This window comes from Sylvia atricapilla, chromosome 3, assembly GCF_009819655.1.
Source record: "Sylvia atricapilla isolate bSylAtr1 chromosome 3, bSylAtr1.pri, whole genome shotgun sequence".
NCBI lineage: Eukaryota > Metazoa > Chordata > Aves > Passeriformes > Sylviidae > Sylvia > Sylvia atricapilla.
The window spans coordinates 56040260-56067113 of record NC_089142.1 but is presented as its reverse complement, the minus strand read 5'-3'; the positions used below and the strand labels follow the sequence as shown (position 1 = coordinate 56067113).

The window sequence follows — 26854 nt, the reverse complement described above, 5'->3', positions numbered from 1 at the left end:
TGAAATAATTGCTGAAGAACACAAGCTCTTGTCCGTATAAAACACAGCAGCATACTCATTTACTGCAAATTAAAACAGATGGAAAATTGCTGTTGCTTTTAATATGGCTGGAAAAAATATAAGATTGCAAATATGTTAAAAGAAAATGCAAGACTGTGGCTTACAACCTGTCCTATACAAAGTATTTACAGCATCCCAGTAAAAAAAGTGAATTTATTCATACCAAGGAGTTAGAAACTTTAAAAGAAACACCTCTCCATAAAAAGCACTGGATGACTGTAGACAGCCCCAGGGGAAAAAATAATTGAACAAAGATTTCATTAGAATAACTCAGAGAAAAGACACAAATATTGAAACAACAAATAAAGAACGTTCATTCTAAAAGCACACATCCACATCACTACATGGATGTGAATCATCCCACTAAAACTAAGAAGGCTACTTGTCTACCTAAAAATAAATTTCAGTGGTTTGTATAACTGAGAGTATACATTCTAACACAGAGTTTGTAGAACTGAGAGTATACATTCTAATACAGAGTGACCTACCACGGCCTGGGCTCGGTAGATACCCTTGAACCTTAAGACCAGCCTGGCTGGGGGACAGCGATATTTCTCCATGCACACAAACAGTTTACTCCTAGGTCAGTTAGCACATAACATCAGAATTCCAACATAGTTTTAACAACAGAAAGTACAGGTTCTGCTGTGCTGGGCATGTTTCCTGGGCTCTCAGCATTGTGTTCTACCTGCACATCTTCCAGCACTTGCACAAATGTAATTCTGAAGAGGAGTCAAAATTGAAGGCACACTATCTGCATGAGATGTATTCCATTTAAAGCAAGAGTTAGAGGTATTTTACTTATTAAATAACTGTTCTAGTTGGTTTATATGATCCTTCACTTAAAAAAAGAAAATATATATTCTTCCTCTTCCCATTCAAGAGGGATTGGCTAAATGAGGGACAACACAAAGAACTCCAAATGTTTTGAGGGGACAAATACATGTTTTTGGTGTTATAGTGTTGTTTAGAGGGGTCCTGTGGATCACCCTTCCCACTCCAAGGCCAGACTGTGATCAGTGCTGGAGCAGGTCAATGTGGATTTTGTCTGGTCAGGAGAAATTGTGGCCAGGCTGAACACTCATCTTGCTGCCACTGCCCCCTCTTGCACCTTTCTGTCACCACTGGGAAGAGTTTGATCTGGTGTCATTGTAGCTCTTGATCATTAAGTCATAGGCTGCTGCTCAACTGTTTTTGTTCTCCTCTTCATAAGATTATACAAGCCCAGCTCTTCAGCCTCTCGTCAGTAGTCTTGTGCACTAGAACCTTGATAGCCCTCCACTCTGGCTCCCTCCAGTCTCTGAACATATTTGTTCAAGTGGGTGGCCAAAACTGTCCTACTTTCCACAGCCTATTTGACTTCACTCTGTGAAACAAAAACATAAGAAATGATCTCAAATAATTTTGAATATGACTTTGTACTCCTGATGTTCCACTGAAGGTGACTACAACTGATGATGTTGGCTGGCTTCAATTTGAAGCAGCCAGGAAGAAAAAAAGGCCTGAGAGAGAAAAGAAGGTGAAATGAAGAAGCATGTAAAGGGAAGAATATCACTCCAAGAAGTAGTGGAAATGTTGAAATGAAGACAGAGAAAATTTGCAAACCTGAAAAAGAAGATATGACAAAGACCAAGGAAGCAGTGTAGGAAATTACACCATGACACTTTTGTTACACTGTGATCCAGAGAAATGTAGACTAATGTGATCTACTTAGCAAATGGGGACAGGTCAAGTTCGAAACCATTTAAGCCAAGAAGTTTCATTCTCCAGAGAGGCGAAAGCCAATGGCAAAAAGAGCCCTCCAAATAATTGTCTGGCTGTACATCATTGAGCATGCTGCTCAAGAGCTTTATGATGACAGCCCTTGAAATATATCTTTCATTTATTTCAGTCCCTTTATAACTCTGCAGGAGAATTACATTTCTGTTTTGGAGTGGAAGGTCCAAAATATCCTCTGTTAGGGATTTTGTGCCAGCTTTCCGTGCAGCTCCAGCATACCCAAGCTCACCTCTGCCTCCCAGCTGACTGAGGAATGACTTAATAAGGGGAATCAAATCTGGAAATCAAATTGGCCCTCCTGGAAATGCGATTTGAAGTCTTCCAAAACAACAAACAAATTGTCCATACAAGGACTTCCTCTAAAAATTACTTCATCGCGTTGAGGGCAGTATACTACCCTCCCCACAACTCTGCAAACATCTGACTAACAGCAACTTGCTCAAGAGAAAATGAATAAGCAGAATGTTACTTTACGCAAGAAGAACTGTCATATTTTTGGGCTTTTTCCTTAGTTCTGGAAAAAAAAATCCCATGACAGAACCAAAGGAATGAACAACCTTGACATCACGAGGGTTGGCAGCGTACTCCAAACTAGACAATGTTTATGGGAAGATGAGGGCTAAATTTCTATTCTGTCAAATCTGTGCAAGGTAAAGAAATGCCTTGGCAGGCAGGATCAGAAAGGGCTTTCATCATGTTTGCACCTTGCTGCTGTGCATATTTCCCTGGAGTTTTTGTAGCACAGATGTATCCCAGAGTTTTTGGAGGTAAAAGAGAACAAACTCCTCTCAGAAAATACAGCCTGGAAAATAGCTTTCTCTTTTTATAGAAGTCAGATCATTGTTTGTTGATTCTTGAAGCCCAGAATGGCTCTATAACACTGCTATTTCCGTGGGATGTTGTGTTTGTGAGACCTGCCTTCAGCTGTTGTGCCGTGTTGCTATGTGCAAAGGCTGACAGCTGGTGTGTTTCACTCCAAATTAGTGCCTGCCTTTCACTCCGGAGTGAAGTAATACCTAAACGCAGGGCCAGATTCCAGTTCTCTATGGAAATGCCCCCAAAACAAGTGAAAATACTACCAAAACACATGCTTTGTACCCATTTCCTGATCAGTCACACGATACTTCCTCTTTCTATATGGAGTTCCCCACACACTCCCACATTAGTTCCTTTTTTTTTTTTTCTCTTTCCTTTCTTAGCAATCTAAATATTTCATGTTGTGAAAAGAATCCAGCATCTCAGCAGTTCCACATTTCTTGTAAGCTGGCCCCACAGAGGTGTCAGGATGCTGAGCCATGCTCGTGGATGATGGTACACAGCCTGGAAGCCTGCATTTCATCCCGTGGAGCCGATTCAGAGTAAAATGTGATTCTGAAATCTATTTTAAGATCTCCTGTGAAAATGACAGTGTCTTATGAAACAGGACTTTTTACAAGTCAATAGCTGTAATATATTGATAAAATAGTTTTTAATTAGTTTAGAACTCTTAAATTGCTTAAAGAGCATTTAAATTGCCTCTTGGTTCCAAGCAAAGGTTCTCATCGTCCAGAATCTCATCTCCAGTTAATGGTTCATGTTAGATGACATTCAGAGGTGTCTCATAGTCTTTGGCAGTACTACAAGTCCATTGAACATCAGTTGGTGATCTAAAACAAGAGCTGCAAATTTTTTTTTCTGAGTAAATATAAAGCAAAAGAGACAGAGAAATAAATGAAATAATATTCTCAAAACACTCTTGATAAAAGCAAGTGAGTGAACGCACAAAGCTTAGCTTCATTAGAGGGTTTTTTTGTGAATTTGAGTCATAGCTGTGGTGCACAAGGTGATCCATTGATAGTTTTCCAAATAACTAAGTAATCCCTGAATTAACACGACTTGAGAGACTGTTAAAGGCACAAGATACTGAGAAATGCTCAGAGAAGTTTATGGCTTTTTCTGGCAGCCACAAATAGGCTCATACAACAAAGTGGGACCTGATGTATCAGTCTCATAATATTCTTCAATATTTAAAAACACCACATCTGAGAATAAAAATGTGTATAAAGAGAAAACACTCATTATATTAAAGAAATAATGTTGATTCTTACAGTTTCTAACTTCATAATACTTTCCTTCACTCCAAGAACAAAACACCTTTTCCTGTTAAGCTGTTTTTAACAAATATATTCACTAGTTCATTAGTCACTGCTGTACAAATGTTTCAGTAAGAACAATATAGGAGTCATTTTATATTATTCTATGATTCAACACACAGAGCCAAAGTGGCTTGGAAGTTTACTAGTTGTGGTTGCAGCACACCTAAAGACAAATATACTTGAAATAAATAATCAAGGGGAATGCTCTGGGTACAGAACTTTCATCAGTGTGACCTGAGACTAGATGAAAGAGTTGCAAGTTCTGTGTATGCTGTTCAACATAGAAGGGTTAAAGAAGATGAATAAATATTAAGCTGAATGTGCAATCACAGCTATATAAGTATATATATACACATAATACTAAATATGAGAAAACTGTGGTCTGTAAAAAGTCCTTCACAATGCTATCTCCAGACAAAGCTGAGCATACTTTAATACCCTGTACTATCCATTTTGAAACAGATGTAGTGAAATCAAAATAGGATTAGGCAAATACAGAGTTACTACTCAGCTGAATCTAGCATATGCAGATCATTGCATATTTCATACTTTCATATCTCAAACATTGGCACTAACACTTTTTCCTCCTTTCTGAGAAATGTCTTTCCTTTCTGTGGTCCTTGTCTGCCACTAAGCACTAAGGAACCTAAAACTGTGGATAGGAAAAAAACAGTGCTACTTTGAAACATCATGAAACCTGGGAAAAGACAGCATTTGACTTTGATCCTGAGTCCAGTAATTGTGATTTAAACCACTCTTTTGAGTCAGTCAGTCTGGGTCAGTCACCAAAGGGGCAAAACTGCTGTCTGGTTTTGCTTTTAGGAGGTGGGCTATATGTCCAATGAGTTGCGCATGGGATTGAAAGTCACAAGCCTCACAAAAGGTTTTATTCTATTTCAAGTTCATCATATGACAGTGACCCAAGTCATCCAACTTCCCCATCTCCTCATTCTTTAAAATGTCGCTGTTAATATTTGCCTGTTTGAATTAAAAGGCTCAGGATAAAAGCATGCATAAGTAAAATCTTTGCTGAATGAAAATGATGAATAACAGCAGTGGTAAGAGAGTTCCCTACAACTATAGTGATTTCTCTATAGTTACAGGGAACCCTAGTTCCACAGTGCTGTGCTTTGCAAGTGACTAAATGCTGCCATTGGCAGCTAAACTATGCTTAGCCTTTCTGCATTCAATCCTTAAATTTGCCGTCAGTGGTTCATCTGTCTACACTAGTGCTAGAACACCAAAGGCAGAAAGTCTTGTTTTCAACCTCTTATCTCATTGGACAGTACTTTGCTTAATCTCTTCATGCTTTGATTTCTTCACCTGGCACTTTATCTGTTTTTCTAAAGAACTCCACTGTCAACAAAATACAAGCTGCTTAGTAATGTTTCCTATATTGCAGCAACATAATGCACGTTCACAACAATTCAGAGTTCCAGGACTCAGTTTTTCTGATGCTCTGTTAAAAATATATAGACATGGTCGATTCTCTTTCTCATGTTCTTTCTTTCATAAAAAAAACCCAACCTAAAATAAAATTCTATAGTGCTAATAAGCCTGTCTTGTGTGAAAGATAGAGGCATTATATTCAGCTAGGCAGGGAGGTGTTGTGGTCATCTCAGTGAGGGTATAGAGATTACTGGCACACTAAGAACTATGTATCAGCCAAACTGCATTCACCAGCAATCCAATAAGCTAGACCTGCTCTTGCAAATCTGTATTCCATTTTTTTTTTTTTTACAAGTTTAAAATAACAATGTAGTGAAGGTATGTAAGATCAATGACACCATGCCTTGCATAGTGGGCTGGGACTTGTCTGCCTCAAGCTTCAGCTGAGCAAGCTGAAGAGGCTGTGCCCAGTTGCTCATCACCTGGCTGACTAAAGCAAGTCAGTGGGAGCTCCCACATGGAGATCTGCCAGCTGATCCAAGGGTTGGTAACACCCACCACGTGGGCGCTGATGAGCAGATGCAGCTGCATGGGGGCGAGGAAGCCTTTGCTGAAGGCTAGATAGGTCATATACTCACAGCCTGCTGTCCACTGCATGACTGTGCACGGGTGGGTGTCTGTGCTTGTCAAACCTCCTGATTCTTATCCTTGAACTGGATGAAAATTTGGAGATAGCCAAATATGAGTTAAGAGGAAGAGACAAGAAACCTCAGAGGTAAAGTTGTTGGACCTGATATACATAGCAGTAAATGCAAGAGTTGTTACACAGACAGCCAGGTTATATGTTTCAGCATCTTCTTTTGGTCTTGAAGTCTAGTTTTGTCTATGGACAAAACACTGGAGGTTTTCTCTGTGGAGTCACACAAAGCATCTACAAAAAACTAAAAACCACTTCTAGCAAAGTAAATAAAATCCATACGAAAGGTTTCCAATTCACTGTAGGGCTCCAGGTGTTAAAAATGGACTAATTGGAACACTACAAGGAGATTCACAGTGCAGCGAGTGACTGAACAGTTTTGAAAATGGCATCTGGAACTAAAAAGATAAATTAATGCTGGGAATGTTTGTGGCTTTTTTCTTTTTGTGTCTGCCTATGAAACAGCTGTGGGACTTCTTTGTCTTACTGTAATATTCTTTGTGGTGATCATGTGCTGTGGGAAAAGCACTTTCCTGGCACTTCCAGTATGTTGGATGGTGGCAGGTGACGCTAGCAGTTGCCAGTTCAATGTGAATATGGTTGTATTTCCTTCCCTCCCCACAAATCTAGATGCAGGTTCTTCCTGGAATAACAGGCTTTTAGGTGCCAGTGTTCCAAGTCCCTCATTTTTCACTGTGATGATGCTGGGAAGGGAACCAGGGCTATAGTAATATCAGATATCTCAGAGCAGCAAGGTACAGCAAATGCCTGCAGTGCCTGCTTTGGCTCTTGCCATCCAAAACTGTCTGTTTACAATGCATGCAATTACACAAATAAGGCTGGCAGATATGGAATATATATTGCTGTACTGTAATCTTGATCCAGATACTAGAATGGGAGAAAGTTAGCTCAGCATTTAATTTTTGGTTCTGCCACAGATGAGACACACTGTCTACCCTGTGGTTCAATTCCCATCTTTGTAAAATAGAACTAATATTTTCACATCTCTCTGAGATTGTATCAGGCACAGTGCAAGGCAAGATAATGTCAATTAATTTCAAGAAAACTGGTATGTCTTGTATATCCACTGCAACACACAACCACACAGGACTGCTAGCTGGAAGACAACATGTATTATTCCACCTTGAGGAACACTATGGTGAGTTATAACCACATAACAAGTATTCTTTCAGGTCCATAACTAAACTGGACTAAGGTTGGGAATCTCTGACTAACATAAATGGTGTTTACACTTTCCACAGGACTTTTTCTTTTAAGTAAATATATATAGATCAGGAATAAAAAATGACCAGTTCTCTCAGTGTATGTTGACAAAATGATTCTCTAAAGTGATTCCACATCTTTTACACGTAAAGCTTCAGAAATAAGAAAAAAATCACCCATAATTCGAATCAGCCTCTACTTATCTGTGGGTTTCAGGACCAAACTCCTTCTACTAAACAGTAGACACTGCCTGATTAAGGCCACAGAGGCACTGAGTTGCCTTCAGGGTGCTTGTCTCTTCTGACCAAGGAGGGTACGTTTGGTGACTGTGTGCCTAACTTGAGTACCAAAACCTAAGGAAGATTAACATACTATCAATGAATATACAATTTTTTTTACTCTGTTTTGGATGAGTTACCTAGGACAAAATTAAGATTTCTTCCCTTGCTCTCTAGCTTATCAATCTATACTCAGAAATACTGTAATAACCCCGCATTTATCTGGGTTCTGCAAGGGACCCATTACCTCCTAGAATTATAAATCACTAAACACAAATCACTATAGATAAAGCCCTGTTCAGCATGCATATTTTGTGTCCTTCTGCCGGGAACACCCTTTAACACTTCTTGAAAGAAAACCCCCTACAAATAATAAGGAATATTGAAACTCAATGTAATGGCAAGAGCCATGATGGTATCACCAAGAGGAAAAGCACTGACACCTGACAGTGCTCCTCTTCCTTTATGAGGTCTCTCTTTTCACATCGCCAAGAATCAAGCTTGTTGTTCTGAGTTAGGCCCCAGCTGAACTTCTCTCTATCAAAAATTCCTCTCTTTGACAAATTCTCTCACTATTTACATCACTTAGTACCTTATCTCCAAGGTTGCTGGAAGACTTACAGGCTTAAAGAGATCTTTTCTTTTAAGATAATGAGCTGATGGTGATGATAATCATGATGATGGGGGTTTTGTATACACATAAAGGACATTGAGATATCATGGTCGCCAACACCTAGTGGAACACTAGATGAAGAGATAAGGGGAAAAGAGCTGACCCCATAGCGAGGTTAGTTCAGCTGACATTTGTTTTTCAGCATATCTATTTCATGCAAGATGTGCAAGGAAACATGTTCAGATTGCGTCCTTGATGGAAAATGCCTAAATGGCCTTCTGCTATTATACTTTAAAAATTAAAGTTTTGGAAGAGAAAAATCTGAGTGCGAGAGTCAGCTGACAGTATATGCTTACACTATTTATTCTGGATCTCCTCACGTAAGGCTGCCTCGTGACCAAAGGACACCAGCACACTGAACTCATAGCATCATTAAGAATGTTCGCTTTTCTCATTACTCGTTTTTCATCACTTTTCCATCATATGTTTTCACCTCCTTTTCCATATTAGCACTATTCAGTTCTGATAAGACCGGATTCTGTGCAGTCACAGCACATTAAAGTTCATAACACCAATAATGAATTTAAGTATCTGTCATCCAATGCGGTTTTATGAGAACTCTAAGCTAGACAGACTACACAACATTGCAAGGACTTTTACTAACCTTGGCGTGGCATACTCCCAGGAAGACACACTCAGAGAAAGGCACACAAACTGGGTTTTTCTGCAGTCATCCCTCTCTGACTGCTACAGGCTGAAATACCTGCAACATTTACTCATAAAGTCACAGTGACAACAACGGCATTAGACTCAAATCCATGTACTGAAACTAAAATGGAGGTCAGGGCAATGTTTATCAGCTATTTTAACTAGAGGTCAGTTCATCTAAAGAATGCTGTAATTTTCCACTGGTTTCTACAAGGATGGGAATTACTTTTTTTCTCAGCACAGTTCTGCATCACTCTGTGATCCTGTAAGCATAATCCCTTGGCACTAAAGCTTCTTATTGACAATGCAGTAAACCTGCTCTGTAAGCATCAGAAAAGGGAAATAAAAGATGTTCCAAATTTGTATTTGACAAAATATGACACTGAAATCAATTGGACGTTTCCAGATTTGTAGGGGCTTCAGTCAATAAACCTCCTGTCAACACAGTGTCTATCAGACCTGTTGACAGCATTCAAAAGCTCCTGATTTAAAATCTCTGTTGTGGTTGTCATTAAAGCTGTTACTCAGTTCCTATCTGTTTACTGCTACTCATAGACATCATGTCTGGGGGCAGCCTGAAGGTCTTGACTGAAAGTTTTGGCTGTTGAACATGAAACTTAATTACAAGGTCGGAGACTTGTTTGTTTGGGATTTACAAGAGGAAAATAAAAGCTTCTGAGATTTTGCTTCAGAAGACAGATGCTCTTAAGGAGTGCCATTGTCTTCTGTAGTTGGGGGCTGTGTCGTTCCTGCAGTCTAAAGCCTGAACTTCATCTTCATCTAATTAACCCAAAGCCAAATAGTGCTGAAAATATTTGCAGAATTTGAAGAAGTTTCCTTCCAGAGTCAGCCAAGTAATTCAAGGAACCTGCTGCATCCTAAGGTTTTGATTCAGCAAGATAAATAAGCAGGAATTCATTCATTCAGCATTGAATTCATTGCCAAACTGCAGTTCAGAAGCTATCAGAGAATTGAATTCCTGAAGGATTGAGGCACTTGAATTCCACATCAGGCATTGAGGATCAGGACAGAAGCAGAAGAAAGCTCACAGGTTTCAGTTACCATGTGGGCTGCTGAAGCCTCTGACCTTCCTGAAGGGCAAGAGGAAGAAGTTTCTGTGTGCCCTGAAAGCAGTGTCAAGCAGGAGAACTAACACCTGCTTGCCTGCCACAGATGAATAAGCCCACCAAACAGTGAGGCTTTTCTAGGGAGACGAATTTACCCTGCTCAGCTACTGCTGAATGTGCTTTGAACTGCTTTGAGCAATACAGGCCCATGCTAGTGATGAGCTGCTGTTCATTCCTTAAGATAAAACAAATCACATCCCTCCTGTCAGTTCTTCAGGTATGTCCCAATCTCTGTGTCAGCAGGACCCTGGGGTGACCCACACCAGTAAGCCAGCATGTTGTATCTGCTCTGGCTTCTGCCTAAGTCTCACATGATTCCAGCAAAATCTGTGTTTTCCTGCATCTCTCAGGGTCTGGATGTGGGGCCCTGTTTTGGATGCTGTCACAGTGAACAGTTTTATGAGCATCTGTTTACCTACTGCTACTTTTACATGGAATAGAGTTGCTTGGCAAAGCCAAATGCTTCACATTAGGTCACAAATCAAATCAGTTCTCTTCCTTCTTGTCAGTGAGCAGCAGTTCCTGGGGTTTCCTGAGTTGGTTAAACTCTATAAATAAAGCAGCATCATGCCACTCAGAAGTGCAGTATGAGATTGTCAGGTCAGTACGGGCCCAAGGTCCATGAAGGTCTGGGTTACTGGGTTAGCTGTTCAGTTATCATTATCTAACACTGCACTATTACATGAGAAGGAAAGAACAGACAACTATTCAGTGATATGCTCCAACCCATCCCTGGTTTACAGGGATTTGTGGTACAGGAACATTTCAGGTCAGACATGCTGCCTATGCAGTTAAATCTTGGGTGTTTTTTTCCTACTGATTTGTCCACCTGTTCTTGAACTCATCCATTCTTTTAGAGTGTGCATATCCTGGGGCAGAGAGTTTTATAAAATTTTATTATTCTGTTTGTGGAGTCTCCCATTCCTTTTTCTTTTCAGCACCTACCTTCTTTATTATTACTCATTTTGCTTGGAAAAACTTTAGATTTAGAATTTCATGACAGTTTGTCAGTTTTGTAGGCTGAGGTAGAAGAATAACATGAGTGTGGGACATCATTGTAATTCTCCCATTCTTTTCCTGTATTTACTTTTTAGCTGTACAGCCCTAAGCCATCGTCTATACAAATTTTTGATGCAATTTACTGTGACATTCACGGTGTCTGATGCTTTTCTCTAAGACTTGCCATCTGAGAAATGGGATCTTTGATTATTTGTTCCTTGTGTTCTCTCACGCCTTTCAACTGTTGAGGCTCACTGCCGTCATTCTAACGAAAAGTTTTAAAATGCAACTTTAGGACACCCGGGGCTTTGGAGAACCCAGTTCATCAGCTTAAAACGCTGCATTAATTTTAACCAATAAAATAATAATAATAATAATAATTCGTCCCTTGGGTAGCATTCCTCCCTTCCACGTTAAGAACATCGCTGCCGCGAGGCACCTCGAGCACGGCGACGGGGCGAGGGCCCTGCCGGGTGCGGGAGGCGCAGGTGGGTGCCGCACGGAGGGACAGCGGCTTCCCGCGGCGGGGCGCGGCCGGGGGTGCGCGGCGCCGGGCCGGGCGGTGGCGGGCGGCGGGGAGCGGTGCCGCGCGGGCGGGGGGCGCCGCCGGGGCGCTGCCGGCGGAAGGCGCAGGGTGCCAGGTCGGAGCGGGGCGCCGGTCCCGCCCCGGCGCTATCCGGCCGGCGGGGAAGCCCGGCCGGTAGCCGCAGCCCCAAGCCCCCCGCGGGCAGCAGCGGCAGCCCCCGCCCCGCCTCGGCCCGTGCCGGAGGGGAGGGGGCGTCGGGCCCGCGCCGTGGATGCGCGGCCGCCGGCACCGCGCCCCGCCCGGGGGAGCGTGGGCAGCTCAAGCTTCCGTGGGGCAGGGCCGGCCGCGGCCGGCAGGTCAGGGAGGGCCGGAGCGGCCCCCCCGCCCCGCTCCGCCCGTGCGTGTGTTTTTGTGCGCGCTGATTACAGTAATTTTGAGGGTGATGTTGCAACGGGGCAGAGTGTGCGGGGCGGCCCGTGCTGAACTTTATAACGCTCCCGCATGGCAGCCGCCCTCGATATTGCGTCCATAAAGGGGTCAGCCGGAGCGCCGGCCGGCCTCGCCGCCCTCGCCGCCTCCCTCCTGCCTGCGGGCCGCCCGGCCAGGAAAGGGAGTTATTCGGGATTGCAGCAGCGGCCGGGAGCGGGAGCCCAGCCACAGCCTCCGCGCCGCCGCGCCGTGCCCGGGGTCCCGGCAGGCAGCAAGATGAGGGGCAAAGAGGAAAAGTCGTCGCTGAAAGGTGGGTTCACCGCTCCGTCCTGGCCTGAGAACTACTCTCCACGGGAAAACAAACAAAAGAACAGTCCCAGCACCGAGGTCCCCGCGCAGCGATGCACCGAGGGATAGAGGCGGGTGCGTGCGGGGCACAGCCGCGGCACCGCTTGGCACGAACAGAGGCCAGGTGACTTGGCGAGAGCAGCGGAGCCCTTGCTAAAACACTGACCGAGGGCGAGTGCGCTGGTGTAGCCGGCTGGAGCGGGGGCACCTGCGGGCGGCGTGGGGGGCCGCGGCTGAGCCGGGAGGGCGGCACTGGTGTCAGCCTCTAGCAAGCTGTGCAGAGCTGCGGGTGGGTTGTGCCGGAGATTGCCCGGCGCCGGGAGCCGCTTGCCTCTGTGCACAGCTGGCGGGAACGTGCTGGAGGGCATCGTCGTTAGCCGGGAGATGTCAGGGGGCAGCGGGCAGGGGACGGAGATTTTGGTGATCCTCCAAACTGTGGATCTCGAGTGGTTTTTAACACTAGTACTCTGAAAACAATACGAAGGGGCAGAGAAAACTGTCCGCGTCTTTTTTCAATCTATCAAGCCGAGGTTTTTTTAGGATAGTTTTGAATCCCATACTTTAATGTGGGAATTTTTTTTTTCTCCACTTGCACTGAGAGTGGCAATTTCTGTGTGCAACAGAGTGAGGAAAGCCGCAAGTGGGAGAATCTAGAGCCCCGCCAGCTGCAGTCCGCATTTCCTTGCTTCTCCCGTCGCCGCTTCCTTCCCTGGCGCCGGCTCCCTTCCACTTCCCCGCACCGGGACGGCGGGGCCGGGCCAGGGCCCCTTGCTCCGGGAACGACACCGGAGGCTCGGAGCGCAGCTGGCAATCCTCCCTCTTAAGCTTTTTTTTTTTTTTTTTTTTTTTTTTTTTTTTTTTTTTTCCCCCTATAACTCGTTTGCAGCACTTTTTAAAGACGCGTGCCCAACTCGCAAGGGTCTCTCACTTCGGGTCATCCCTCTTGCTCAGTTCAAGGTGAGCTGCTGCCTTTGACGCCTGCTGTGCGGTGGCGCTTGCCATCCCCCCTTTCCCCGAGGCGCAGGGCACAGGCAGCTGCCAAGGGATGCCGCCCAGCGGCCGGCAGTGGTTCTGGGGGGAGGCGGCAGCAGCAGCGGGTACAGCGAAAAATAAAGAGTAAAACGACGGTCTCCGGGCGGGGGGAGGCCGGGGGCAGGTTGCAGCTGGAGCCGCTGGCCGCAGCCCAGCCGTTCGTTCGCACAGCGAGGCGAAACACGCGCATGAATAACACCCCGTCGGGTGGAAAGTTCCAGCCGCCTGTAGGGAGCAGGAGCTCGGCACCCCCCGGACGCGCCTGAGCCGTGCCAGGGCTGCCAGCGGGGATGCGCCCCGGCGGTGCAGCCTGGCGGGAGGCCCCTCGCCGCGCCTTCCCGCGCCCCTTGGGAGGAGCGGCCCGGCTGCATCCTTTCACCTTGGGCTTCGTGCATGCCCCAGCGCTCCTGTGCCCCCGGCGTGCCCGCATGGAAGCGACTGAGCCATTAAATCCTGAGTACACGGTGTTCCCAAATGACCGTGTACAGTAAAAACAAAATCTGCAGAGCAAGGCTTTTTTTTTTTTTTTTTTTTTTTCCCCTTCACCTCCGTTACTGCACTTGTCCATTCCTCGGTCATCTCTCCACCTTTTCTAGAAGCAGATTTCTGCTCTCCTCCAAGTTCAGGGAACGGATTTTTTTTTCCCCTGTGGTTTCCTTTTTTGGCATTAAAAATACTTCTATTTTTTTTCTTTTCCTTTTAGTTATGTCCCAGCCAGGATCAGGGCAGTACACAGAAGGGATATTTGTTTGTTTTATTGAAAACCGGGCAGGAAATTTTGTTCTTCTGAGTCACTGCGGCTCCTTCAGGGAAACGTCAGCGTCTCTTATCGCCGCTCACCCGGTGCGGCGGGACCCAGAGCGGACAACAGGCTGCGGGGTGGTGGTGGGGACACCCACACTTTCGGGAGACTTGGTCGTCCTAAAGACAGAGCCAGATTTCAACTTTATATAACCGCAAAATAAGTAGGGCCGGATAAAAAGACGTGGGGGGAGGAGGAGAAAGAGAGCCGGAGTTATAGGGAATTTGCTGTCAAGGAAAAATAAAGGGATTTGATGTGTTTGCCTGTGGATGCTCAGCATCCTGAGGCAAAGTGCTGCGGGGGTACTGGGGGGGGGGGGGCTCTCCTGAGTGTTGCGCCCAAGGTGGGGAGCTGGTAAAGGCAGCGACAATTGGCTTCCCCTCCCACTCTCGACGTCCCCCGAGGCGGCACTGTCCGCCCCCAAAGGACGTCGAGGGGGCGCGATCGTCGCCGCCCCGCCCCGGTCCCGCCTATCGCCGCCGCCACTTAAACGCCGGCGGCGCCTCGCCGAGTCAGTGCGGTGCTGGGAGCTGGTGGTACTGTGCGCTTGCTGGTGTTTATTCCCCTCTCGCTTCAAAATGACCGTGAAAGCAGCCGAGGCGTCTGGTCCTACCTTGACTTACTCGAAGATGAGGGGGATGGTGGCCATCCTCATCGGTGAGCGGCGTGGGGACTTCTCCGAAGATGCTCAGGGGGCTTTGGTTTTTCTGTCAGGGTGGCTTAACGATTTTGTTTCTCCTTTCCTTTTACTTTATAGCTTTCATGAAGCAGAGAAGAATGGGACTAAACGACTTCATTCAGAAGATAGCCACCAACTCCTATGCATGCAAGCAGTAAGTATCAGAAATTTTGGGGCCGTTTCAGTCAAAAATATCAATAGATATTGCGAGATCTAGTTTAAAATTAACACTTGTTTGCTGTAATTCCTCCGGCATTACTGTTACGGAAGAGTTTATTTGTCTTGTTAAGGTGTTACTCACCTAGCAACAATCTCTCTGAGCTGTTTGGGACAAACAAATAAGTCGGAGGAGATTTCTAGTGACTAGTCCCTATTATGTGCCTTACTTAGAGTATAAATAAATTTCTTTGTGTGATGGAACTTTCTGCCTCTAAAAAATTTTTACTCCGTAAGTTGAATCGATTGTTTTGGTTGCCTTCTGTATTAGGCTCAACCAGAACTCCTCTTCTGCGATACGTGCTTGCCCTCTGGTGGAAAGGTCTGCCTGCTGCTCCTGGTAACTCTCCTAATCATGTGTGCTCTTATTCTTGCAGCCCTGAAGTTCAGTCTATCTTGAAAATCTCTCAGCCTCAAGAGCCTGAACTTATGAATGCTAATCCTTCTCCTCCAGTAAGTAGATTTTACTCTGTGACGTTTTTAGAACATCAATTGAGCCACTAATAGAAGTGTAGCGAATTTAGTTAGCATCATGAGTATTGCATTAGTGCATCTCATAGCACACTAATGTAAACAAGAAAGAGTAATAGGGTTAAGCTGAAACTTCTGCTGTTTCAAACATGAAGAAAGTGTTATGAGTTATTTCGTTATGGAATGTGTCTTAAGACTTCAACAAGCACTTCTAAGTAAGCTACTGTTGTTAGACTTTTCTTAAGCAATACCTATTAGTTTAAGATATCTGTTAGAGATCAAGTTTTAGTGGCAATAAGAGTGTTAATCTGTATTTTCAACATCACTTCATTTATATTTTTTAAAAAGAAATTGTTGGTACTCTCACTGCTGAACTGTTTTAATGAATGTGGTTTCTGTTTATTTTTCTAGCCCAGTCCTTCACAGCAGATCAATCTAGGCCCATCATCCAACCCACATGCCAAACCATCAGACTTTCATTTCTTAAAAGTGATTGGAAAAGGCAGTTTTGGGAAGGTAAGCTTAACTTTTATTTACTCTTGAGCTCTTCTGTGAAATACCAGAGAGTGGGTTTAGTACTGCCTTTGGTGAAAGGTCTTAAACCAAAGCTGAGCACATTCTGCCGTCCAGTGCAGGGAGAGGGAGCAGGGGCGTGCATTTGAATGAGTCATAAAAGAGCCATAGAATTCAGTTCACTAGTTCTGTGAAGAACAGATATTCTTTGCTTTTGAAAGAGAAAGAAACTAGATGTAATTTCTTAGGGCCAGGTTAATCTGCCAGAATGGTAATGGTGTCAGGCATGTCCAGCAAAGGGCTTGCACACTGAACCAAAGGGATGTGGCCGTGCTCAGCAGCTAATGTAAAGGCTTGTTGCTGGTTGTATTTACAAGTTGTTCTGTATTTCAGTATTGTTCAGTTCTGGAATTTTTTTGCACTTTCAGGTCCTCCTTGCACGGCATAAGGCAGAAGAGCAGTTCTATGCTGTTAAAGTCCTGCAGAAAAAAGCAATCCTGAAGAAGAAGGAGGTAAGCTGCCCTTTCATAATGCCATTGCAATGTCCATCAAAAACATTTTTGCTGCTACTACTTGGCAAGTGTACTAAATACTAATGATTTCTGATGTTTTCAGGAGAAGCACATTATGTCAGAGCGCAATGTCTTGCTGAAAAATGTGAAACACCCCTTCCTGGTTGGGCTTCACTTTTCCTTCCAAACTGCAGACAAATTGTATTTTGTCCTGGACTACATCAATGGTGGAGAGGTAAGCAGTAAGAGAATTAAATAGTATTTCCTATCATGTGCATGGTGGTAGGGTAGACATTTTCACCCTTCCTTTTAAGTACAAAAAAAGTTGCAAGGGGAAAAGTCATGGGGGAGAAGTTACTAGATTAAATGTTTCTGCCTGCCAAGTTTTGAACTACCAAAGGATCGTTAGGCCATTTCCTGCTATTGTTCTCCCTTGCTATATATGTTGAGTCTAATTAAGTGCATTGTTAAGAGGCTTTGGCGCCGTTTACACAACTTTGTTCTCTCTGTCTCCTGTAGTTGTTCTACCATCTCCAGAGGGAGCGTTGCTTCCTGGAGCCGAGAGCCCGATTTTATGCTGCTGAAATTGCCAGTGCACTGGGCTATCTGCACTCCCTGAACATCGTTTATCGGTGAGCAGCCTTGTTCAGTTTTTTCGGGGAAAAAAACATACGTGCTTTGTTAAATAATCATTGAAAAGTTCAGCTCAGTAGGAGCTTGGACTTGCTTTTAATATTTTGTGGTGGCTTAGTGAACTTCTGTAAACAGCTGCAACTAAAATATTCTCACTGCAGCTTCTCTAAATAACATTTATCTTCTTTCATCTCTTCCTACAGAGACTTGAAGCCAGAGAACATCCTGCTTGATTCACAGGGGCACATTGTCTTGACTGACTTTGGACTCTGCAAAGAAAACATAGAGCACAATGGCACGACCTCCACCTTCTGCGGCACACCAGAGGTAAGGCCAGCCCTCAGGCCCCCACTGTCAGCAACAGCAAGAGCTGTTCTCATCAGTGAAAACTGACTTCTGTGCGTGTAAGGCTGGTTACATGAGCAGCGGGCTTTATGGGCTTTCTAATACAGGGCTGGCAGTGAGGACTTGTAGGACACATGGAGCTTGCTGAGCAGGACAGCAGCTCTCAAACCATTTCCCTGTTTGCAAAAATATTGTGGTTTTCCTTTAGCTTAGATATTGCTGGGATTCAGTAAGCTGCTTTCATTCATGAATGGGGAATCTTTCTTGATCATAAAGATATCCCTAAGGCTCACATGGCTCTTCCTCTTCTGTTACACAGTATCTTGCTCCTGAAGTTCTCCATAAGCAGCCCTATGATCGGACTGTGGACTGGTGGTGCCTTGGAGCAGTCCTGTACGAGATGCTTTATGGCTTGGTAAGCAACAAATCCTTCAGGACAGACCAAACTAGTTTACTTGACTTTTCCTCACAAGAAACCTCATGCCTGCCTATCAGCCTCATTAACGCCTCCTTTTCTGCTTCCCACAGCCACCCTTCTACAGCAGGAACACTGCAGAAATGTACGACAATATCTTGAACAAACCCTTGCAGCTGAAGCCAAATATTACCAACTCAGCTAGACATCTCCTGGAAGGCCTCTTGCAGAAGGACAGGACAAAGAGACTTGGTGCCAAGGAGGACTTTGTAAGTGCAAACTGGCCAGTGCCCATATGCAGTGTGGCGGGAGGATGACTGGGCCATAGTGTTCACATTAGCTTGGGTCTGAATTAATCTATTTTTCTCTCTCTTAACAGATGGAGATTAAGAATCACATCTTCTTCTCTCCAATTAACTGGGATGATCTCATTAATAAGAAGATTACACCGCCTTTTAACCCAAATGTGGTACGTATCACTTCTAATTATAGAGTGCATGGAGAGTGTCTTTTTACCCCTTGTCTTTGTGGGGTGCCCAGGAGCCAGGGGCAAGTGGCCGGATGGCTGTGTTTGTTTGGACAGATACAGAAGAAGGAAAGTTGCATTCCCCAAAGTTAAAAATAGGTGGTAATTGACTTTTTGCTGATGATCCATCTAAATTTACCTGGTTGCTTTTTTGCCTCACACACTTTATCTGCATGGCAAATTTAAAATAATCCTCAGCCTTCCTATTTTACTAAAGGGGAAGTTAAGGTATAGAGAACAAGTAGCTTCCCTAGGGCAGAGTTACAATTGGCTTGTCAGATATACTTACATGTAAAGTGAGGGATCAGGTTGTGGAGGTTGTTCTCCATAATTTCCTGAGCATTCTATAAACTTCATTTAATAACTAGGAGATCAAAGTCCTCCCCTGCAACCTGCTGTGTGTCGGTGGCGTGTTTGCATTTAGCTTCTGTTGCATGAGCTTAGTGTGAGTGCAGCCATACTGAATCGAATCATCTTGTTTCTAGTGAGACAATGTGCAACAGCATACAAAAAAGGTCAAACTAAAACTCTCAAAGGCTGCTAAACAGTGGGCCTGAGGTGATAACACCGAGTCTCCATACAAGGGTGCTCGTCTCCATATTGAATTGAATTGCACACTCACAAAATATTTGGGTCTAAATTGCTGTTCTGCCCTTTCCACAGAGCGGCCCCAGTGACCTGCGACACTTTGATCCGGAGTTTACAGATGAGCCAGTCCCGAACTCCATTGGCCAGTCCCCAGACAGCATCCTCATCACCGCCAGTGTCAAAGAAGCTGCCGAGGCTTTTTTGGGCTTCTCATATGCCCCACCCGTGGACTCTTTCTTGTGAACATTTTTCTTTTATTATTTTTTAATAATAATAACAACTATTGTTTTTATTTTTTGTTTGGCCTTCTGGTGGAACTGCCAGTTGACCAGTCACCTTGAAAGAGAATTTGCACATTTCCACCATGGCAGCTTTGCAGCCTTAATTTCAACTACACTGTTTGCTGGAAGCTTTTTTGAAGAGCACATCACTCTCTAAATGAGCTTTACAGGCTTTTCATTTCCATTTGTTCTTCCCCCAAAGTGGTGCTGTCTCCTTGGGAAAGAAAAAACAGAGTGACTGCTGCCGTTGACTGCTACAGCAGATCGTAGGAGTAAGAACAAGCTGTTTTGTAGTTGTGCTCGAAAAGCCTTGCCTGAAGATCTATCTGAACGTGATAAGGATTTTATGAAATGTGCCTTTTTTTCTGATGAGATCTTGTGAGCTCCAAAGCTTTCCCTGTTGCAGAGTGTGTTTCTCAGTTCATTTATGTGGGTTTACTATGTGAACAAATGGTATGCGTGTGGTCTGCGTACTACAGATGGACTTAGTTTAAAGCATCAGTGTGACACTTGCAGGATACCACAATGTGGGGCATTGTTTGTTTCTTCCATATTTGGAAGATAAATTAAGTGTAATTTTGAAATTTCTTTTGTAAATCTATACTGTCAACTAAAATTATTGAAATGGGCTCACAATTACTTGTATCCAAATGCTTGCAGAAAGCATTGCTGCTATGAAAAAAGATTTCTATTTTTAGAAAGGGTTTTTATGGACCAAAATGCCCCAGCTGCAGTCCGTCAAAGCTGTTGGTTTCTTTTTATTTTCCTTTTATTTTTTTCAATAGTTTAAAAGATATCATCTGTAAAATGGGCATTATTTATGGTCTTGGGGTTTGAGGGATTTTCATTCCTGATTGTATGTATTGTAAAAAAGATCTGTACATTCAGTTGTAACTCTAGATGTATATTTAAACTTACAGACTTACTTGTAATGTATACCATCATTGTAATGTAATATAATTAACATGGTTATATGTATCATATTTTTTTTGTGACCAGACCCATAGGTTTGCAGTAAAATCCTGAAAAATACTTCTATAAACTCTGTCTTATTTTAAAGCAAAGGTTTTAGCAAGATTTAAAAAAAAAATTAAAAATAAATCCTAGCTGCCAATCAGCTTAAGATAATTTTGCTTAGGTGTGTGATGGTTATTCCATCAAACTGCACCCCTACAAGGCTTACCATGGATACAACTTGGCAAAGCACATAGATATGACTTGGTCTTCTAGCTGTGGGTGTTTAGAGTGGCTGTGTATCAGTGTAGGTGTTCTTTTGTGGTACAAAGGCTCCCATCTCCCCAAAATTAGGTTCTCTGCCTCAAGCAAAGGGAAGGTACTGCTTTCTGGTGTGGACAAAGCACAGCTACACTTAAATTATGTCCTTAGGTAACAAAACCAGGAGCTGCTTTAGCATGGTGTTGCGGACATACAAGTATAGAGAGGCGTGAGTCGTGAGATGGAAACACTCCTATTGGGAGTCCATCCTGGAGTATCTAACCTTGCTGCTGTGATGTGGGGCAGTGCACTGCACCCCGAATTTACCAGTGTACTAAATCTGTTCAGGAACTAGGTTTCACCCACTGATCATATGCTTGCAGCTAGGGTAAAACTATCTAAAACTGTTTTTTTTTTGTTTTTTTTTTTTTTTTTTTTAATCAGTACTACTACCAAGATGGCCTGCAAAGAGGGACTTCTGGCCAAGAAGTAGGAAAACCACCTCTTCTGGGGTGATCCTATTCAGTTTCTTTTGTGTGGTGATGGATGACTTTTTTTCTCTGAGGAACTGAGTATCTGCACCTTCTTTACAGCTCCCATTATCCATTGGGTATTTCAGTTGGTGGTCTTAGCAATCCTGAGAATCCAGAAGAACAGTTGCTGAGAAAAGTTGGACAGTCAAATGTTGCTCAGGCTGCTGTGATAACAGCAGTGTAAGCAAATCTCTCAATACGGGGGGCATTTCTGTTCATTACATTTCTGAGATGAAAGCCAGCAGTAATTTTCCAGCTTTTATTATCCATTTGATGTAGGAACAGAAAAACGTGTATGGCTTTAGCTATAAACTGTTTCTGGGAGACCACACTCAGAGCTGAAAATGCTAATTTATAGCAGCCGAGAAACCTTTCAGATCCCGTTATTATCTGAAAGAGATGCAGTCATCTCTCCCTCAAACTCCCAACTCCTAAATTCATGCATTTAATAACTCTTTGAATAGTGTACTGACAGGCTCTGCAAAGTCTTCCACTGCTATAATATTCCTTGAAATTTGTGCCGATGACTTGTAGGCTAGAGATGTTAAAAAATATAGTGCTAATTTGTCTCTACAGAAAATGAAACTGTACTTGCTAAGCAACGGAGCTGTGCATACACATTATCTTTGCCTCACATTTCCCAGTCATGAGCAAGGTGCTGCGTGCAGATACACGAGCAGAGAACTGCAGCCCCAGGGTAACGGAACATTAAACACCGCCTATCGTTTTCAAGAAAAAAAATCTGCTGGAGTAATTAATAACAAAGAAGTATAAAACTTCAGCGACTCAAAGGTGTACATCATGTGCTTTTCATCTCTGCCAAGATGTAGGGTATTATTTTAATGAGTTCCTTTTAAAAAACAATGTCTGATTGTAATTCTAACTGTTCTACCATGCGTAGGCTTATTATGCTGCTGCTGCTTTCCGCAAAAGTCTGCAACTGCTAGCAATGAATATTCAACTCATACTGCCTCAAATGTTTCGTGTAAAAAAGGGAAAAAGTTGTCCGTGATTTTAATCTCACTGATTTTGATGTATTACAGTCATGCCTGTAGGGACAATCTGTGGAAGTCAGCTGGGTTTTGGGTTTGTTGTTTTGTTTGTTTCATGGAATTCCGTGTCTATAAGGTCTGTATTTCCTTTAGAGAAAAGTCTCTGCACTGAGAAGCAAAGGGCTAGGATTCCTGAAATCACAGGTGACATAGCTGTTATGAGCTATTTTGACCTGAATCTGTAGTTAATTTTCACTCATTTGTAAAATGGAAGTAGTCATCCACACTTTATGCTGGTGGCAGTGTTGTAACCCCCCCCAGCTTGGGTAGCTTTATTTAGCAGAATGGTCAATGCAACTAAACTCCAAACACTTATTATATTGTACTCTCCATAGTGAGCATGCTAGGGCTTTCATATGCTCTTTGGGTAGAAGGTATTGATAATACATGCAAAAAAATTTAAATACGTAAATGCAGACACCTCACGTGGTTTAGTATGTGCTACTTATCTCCCTGTACCAAAAGCCATTAACCGTTTCATGAGACTTCGGGAGATAAGAGAAACTTCTTAGTGACTATTTTTCTTATGCTCCTTATACTCAGCAGACTGGAGGACAGACTGGGATCATAAGCAAATTAAGCAGGAGGTCCCTGTCCCTCCCCCCAAAAATTCTTGAAAAGTAGGTTTTTGCCCACCCTCTGTAGATTTATAACGAGCCTGGAAAAATTAATGAAAAAACCCAAGACTCTAGTACTGCCTTGTATGTCTAGTGAAACATTTCTACAGACAGGTGCTAAAAATGAGGGACGCTGCTCAGAAAAGAGCTTTGGCCAGTGGCCCTAATTCAGCATCTTACCTGGGCTACCTAAAGGTAGGTGAGATGAACCTGGGCCCATCTGAACTCTTCAAAGAAGAGAAATGAAATACTGCACAACATTATGCTCCTGTTTAACTGCAGTACCAGATCTACAGAAGTTTATGTAGTTCCATGTGGCTGTAGTTACCCTGGCAGGGCTGGTACGAAAGCTCACAGTAAAGACCCTTTCCATTGCTCCCCACAGCTGTTGCAGTTTCTGCTATGAGGGCCTACATTTCAAGATCGGGATAAAATTTTCCATGCTGCCTAGGCCTGACTATGGAAAATATCTGCAAAAATACTTCCAAAACATTCCAAAAATGAGGGGGAAAAGATCTGAAAAGGAAAGCTTCAAGCAATTAATACAGATATGTACAGACACAATTTGTCCAGCAATCGCTTGAGAGTCAGATCGGGCTCTGGAAGAAGGGTCTCTTCTTGGAGACGCTGAAGTGTGGCAGCCTCTGGCTCTGCCGGACAGGGACGGGGGGCCCTGACAGCGTACGGATGGCGCCCATGGGTGTCTGTGTCACGACCTGCGGCAGTGTGCGGCCCGTCTTGCAGCCCCGGGTGTCGGTGACCGCAGCGGGAGCGGGGCCGTGCCGCCGGCCCGGTGTGTCCGTGTGCCGCCGGCCCGGTGTCCGTGCGCCGCCGGCCCGCTGTCCCCGTGAGGCCGGCCCGCTGTCCCCGTGAGGCCGGCCCGCTGTCCCCGTGAGGCCGGCCCGGTGTCCGGGTGTCCGTGTGCCGCCGGCCCGGGCCGAGGGTGACACCCCGCGGTGCCGCCGGGCAGCGCTCGGCTCCCGCAGCCACAGCCAGGGCCGCGCTGCGCCGGGCGGGAGCCTGCGGGGCTCGGGAGCGTGGAGACGGCGCCTCTGGGAAATGGTGCCCTCCTCCTGCGCCTGCATGAGCCTTTGGTTCAATGGCTGGGAGAGGGGCAGGAGCGATGTCACCGCTCCGGTTCCTCTTGCAGACAGGCATCAACCCGTGATGACAGACTGCGTTCCTGGAGTTGTGCCGGCCTTACTAAGCCCAGGTTTCCTTGTCAGATTCAGTCTTCCCTGTAACATCCCCATCTGGACTCATCTGCCTCTGAGAAGCACCAGGCTAACAGAGGACTTCCCTCCTGAGTATTTTTTGGTGCCTAGATTGCCTGCTGCTACAGTGGATGCTGCCTCTCTCCTCCTCCAGCAGGAGCAGCACCAGGCAAGAAGGACACTGCACTGCGTCCATGGCTCCTTCAGCAGTTCGTTATTTGGAAAGGTTGGACTATTTAGGAAATGGTCCGCAGCCTTGGCCTGTTAATTTGGTAGGGATCTGTTCACTGCATTCACTCCCCGTGAGTGAGGATGCAAAAGCTCGGTACTCTGTGGATGGTCTCTCCCATGTTGATGATGAAGAGATATCCTACAGTTCAGACCATCTTTTATTAATGTAATATATGAAGCACACAAATAAGTGGTTTATAGGATAAGGCCTAAGCCTTCTTAGACTTTATCCTGCTCAGTTCTTGTAAATATCCTTCCCTCTTCACTTCAGGATCTATACTTATGATTGGTCCCTAGTGGTTTGGTGTTTAGATTTTCTACACTCATATAGAAAATCCATATACTTACTTTTGAAATCTATAAAAATATATCTTTACTTATGTAAAGAATATTCTTTACAGTCTACTGGAGAGTAGGCATCTATCATACAGTCCTATATATCTTTAAAAATATATTGTAAGCCTGTCAGTTACCATTTTTACTTTTCTCAGGGAAGTAAATTTATTAGTTCAGGTAAATGCACATACTGTGTCTGAAGACAGCTGTATAGCTAACGTCTCCTGAAGTACAGAGTATATGCCATACAGAGTAGCTTTCTCCTGAGAACCGCTCTGTATCAATTCAATTATAGATGGAAAAAATAGCCTTTGTGTGGATTTGAACAGAAGTCATATATACCATACAACTGCAGTTAATGACTGATTGTGCTGAAGTGAACACTGAAATAAAAAATAAGAATCATGGGTGGGTATACAGGGACCTAGCTTTTCTGAAGGGACAAGATAATTCATATACTTCTTTTAAGTAATGACCATGAGACTGTGGGACATGTTTAATTGGCTAATGCAAAAGAGGGTCTCAAATGTGACTTATGTTTCCAGATTTGGGTCCAAAGTTTCTCTGTATTCCAGGATCACTTTGGCTTCCAGACATCACGTTGGTACTAAGGTTATATTTTACTGACGTGCTGTGAATGATAAATTTGCAGACTTGTAAGAATCATTCCTGCTTAATAAGAGATTATCCAGTTATTAATTTTTCAACTCTGAGTATGGAATATCATCTCACTGAGAAACATTGGGCCATATGTCAGTTAACAGGCTATGGCTAAGTTAATGAAATCATATTTCTTGATCAGTATGGGTCAGACCTGACCCACAGTGTCTCTTTACAGCAACTTTCCAGCTACCCAGAGAGAGAAAGTGATCTCTTCAACAGACGTATTGGGTGCTCTGGAGGGGATGGTTTCTTTCCATTGCCTATAAATGGAGTTTTCACTGACTTGTAAATGCAGTTGCTTAAAACAGATTCCTCCTCCCTCTCAGATGATCATTCAGCATGTGCATATTTTGCTCACCATCTATGTGTGTTTAGCAGATCACATCCTAGGCACATGGGATTGATATCAAAAGACATGGAACTAACTGGAAATTATGCAGCTCACTAGGGATTTGAAGTATTTTACCTCTGCAGATGCCGATAAGCCCTGCAAGCAATTAAAAACATTTAGCAGAGAAAACCATATTTGTTTAAAACATGACTGCAAGCCAGAAGAAGGCTTAACAGATTTGACAACCAGCTTCCAAAGCATGGATTTTTAAATTAAGGTTTACAGATGACTAGTGATATACTGCTCCTTATTTTGTGGCCACTACAAAGAAGTATTTCAGCAACTGACAGCAAGGCCATGAGAGGTAGAACAAGCAGCCTATTAAATGGAAAGAGCTGGAGAAGAAATATGAAAAGAAAAAAGAAGAAAAAGGTTTTATTATTTCTAAAATACCACTTTGGATATCTGCCCTATTATATATTAACAATTATTAATGTGACATTGCATCTCTTGGCATGTTGCCAACATGCACAGTATTATGACAGGTAATGGCAAAGAACTGAAAATAGATGAGAGACTGAGACACTCCATTAGAAAATCAGCAGAGTAGTTCCTGTGCCCAAGATCTACAGGGAGTCATACTAAATCATGTAAACCTCTAAACCATTTTTTTGTATAACATGAGAACATCATTAGCAGAGCCATTTAGCTGGCATGACTCAAACAAAACATTTGAAGGGGGCCTGTTACCATCTGGGTCAAAAATAATTCACCAACTGTTCGTGCTAAAATACTGCAGTTAGTCACTCTGAGCTAGATTTTAGAGCCTGACAACACACAAAGCCACAGCCTGTTCACTCCACTGGGACTATTTACCTAAATTAAAGTTAATGCTGATGAGTACCTGCTCTACTGCTGCATCTACTATAGCTCTTACTGATACTTTCTGATGTGTATTTTTCATATAATCATATAATCACAGAAGGCTTTGGGTTAGCAGGGAATTTAAAGATCATCTAGTTGCAACCCTCCTGCAATGGACGAGGGCACCTTCCAGTAGACTAGGTTGCTCTGGGCCTCATCCAACATGACTGTGAATATTTTCAGGGATGTGGCATCCACAGCTTCTCTGGGCAACTCTCTCCAGTGCCTTACCACCCTCAATAGTAAGGAGTTATGTATTTATTTTTTTCCTTCACTCCAACTGTGCAGCTTCTGTCCCAGCAGACAGGCCAGATGTACAATGATTGTTGGTTTCCATGTCACCTTGACTGGAACGGCCTGGAACACTGTAAGAAAAATTTCTAACAGCACTTGTGAATCTCTCCCTTGCCATA

General features: G+C 43.8%; 2 protein-coding genes across 3 annotated transcripts in view; both read left to right on the top strand.

Moving 5' to 3' along the window:
* LOC136358542 (uncharacterized) overlaps positions 1-11713 on the top strand; it is a 63677-nt gene extending 51964 nt beyond the window's left edge. The window contains exon 4 of the mRNA XM_066314418.1: positions 11406-11713. Within this exon, the coding sequence (XP_066170515.1) occupies positions 11406-11713 (308 nt within the window). The remainder of the gene's footprint in view (positions 1-11405) is intronic.
* Positions 11714-11947: 234 nt separating this feature from the next.
* On the top strand, positions 11948-20357 carry SGK1 (serum/glucocorticoid regulated kinase 1). Of its 2 annotated transcripts, none has more exons than XM_066315429.1 (12): positions 11948-12274; positions 14904-14979; positions 15419-15494; positions 15924-16028; positions 16454-16537; positions 16641-16772; positions 17057-17169; positions 17374-17497; positions 17835-17930; positions 18044-18199; positions 18310-18399; positions 19120-20357. In XM_066315429.1, exons 1-12 carry the CDS (start codon positions 12037-12039, stop codon positions 19285-19287), a joined length of 1458 nt encoding a protein of 485 aa, XP_066171526.1. In that variant the 5' UTR covers positions 11948-12036; the 3' UTR covers positions 19288-20357. The 2 variants fall into 2 exon arrangements, with proteins under 2 accessions (XP_066171526.1, XP_066171527.1); XM_066315430.1 differs by lacking the exon at positions 11948-12274 and adding an exon at positions 14644-14803.
* The last annotated feature ends 6497 nt before the right edge of the window (positions 20358-26854 follow it).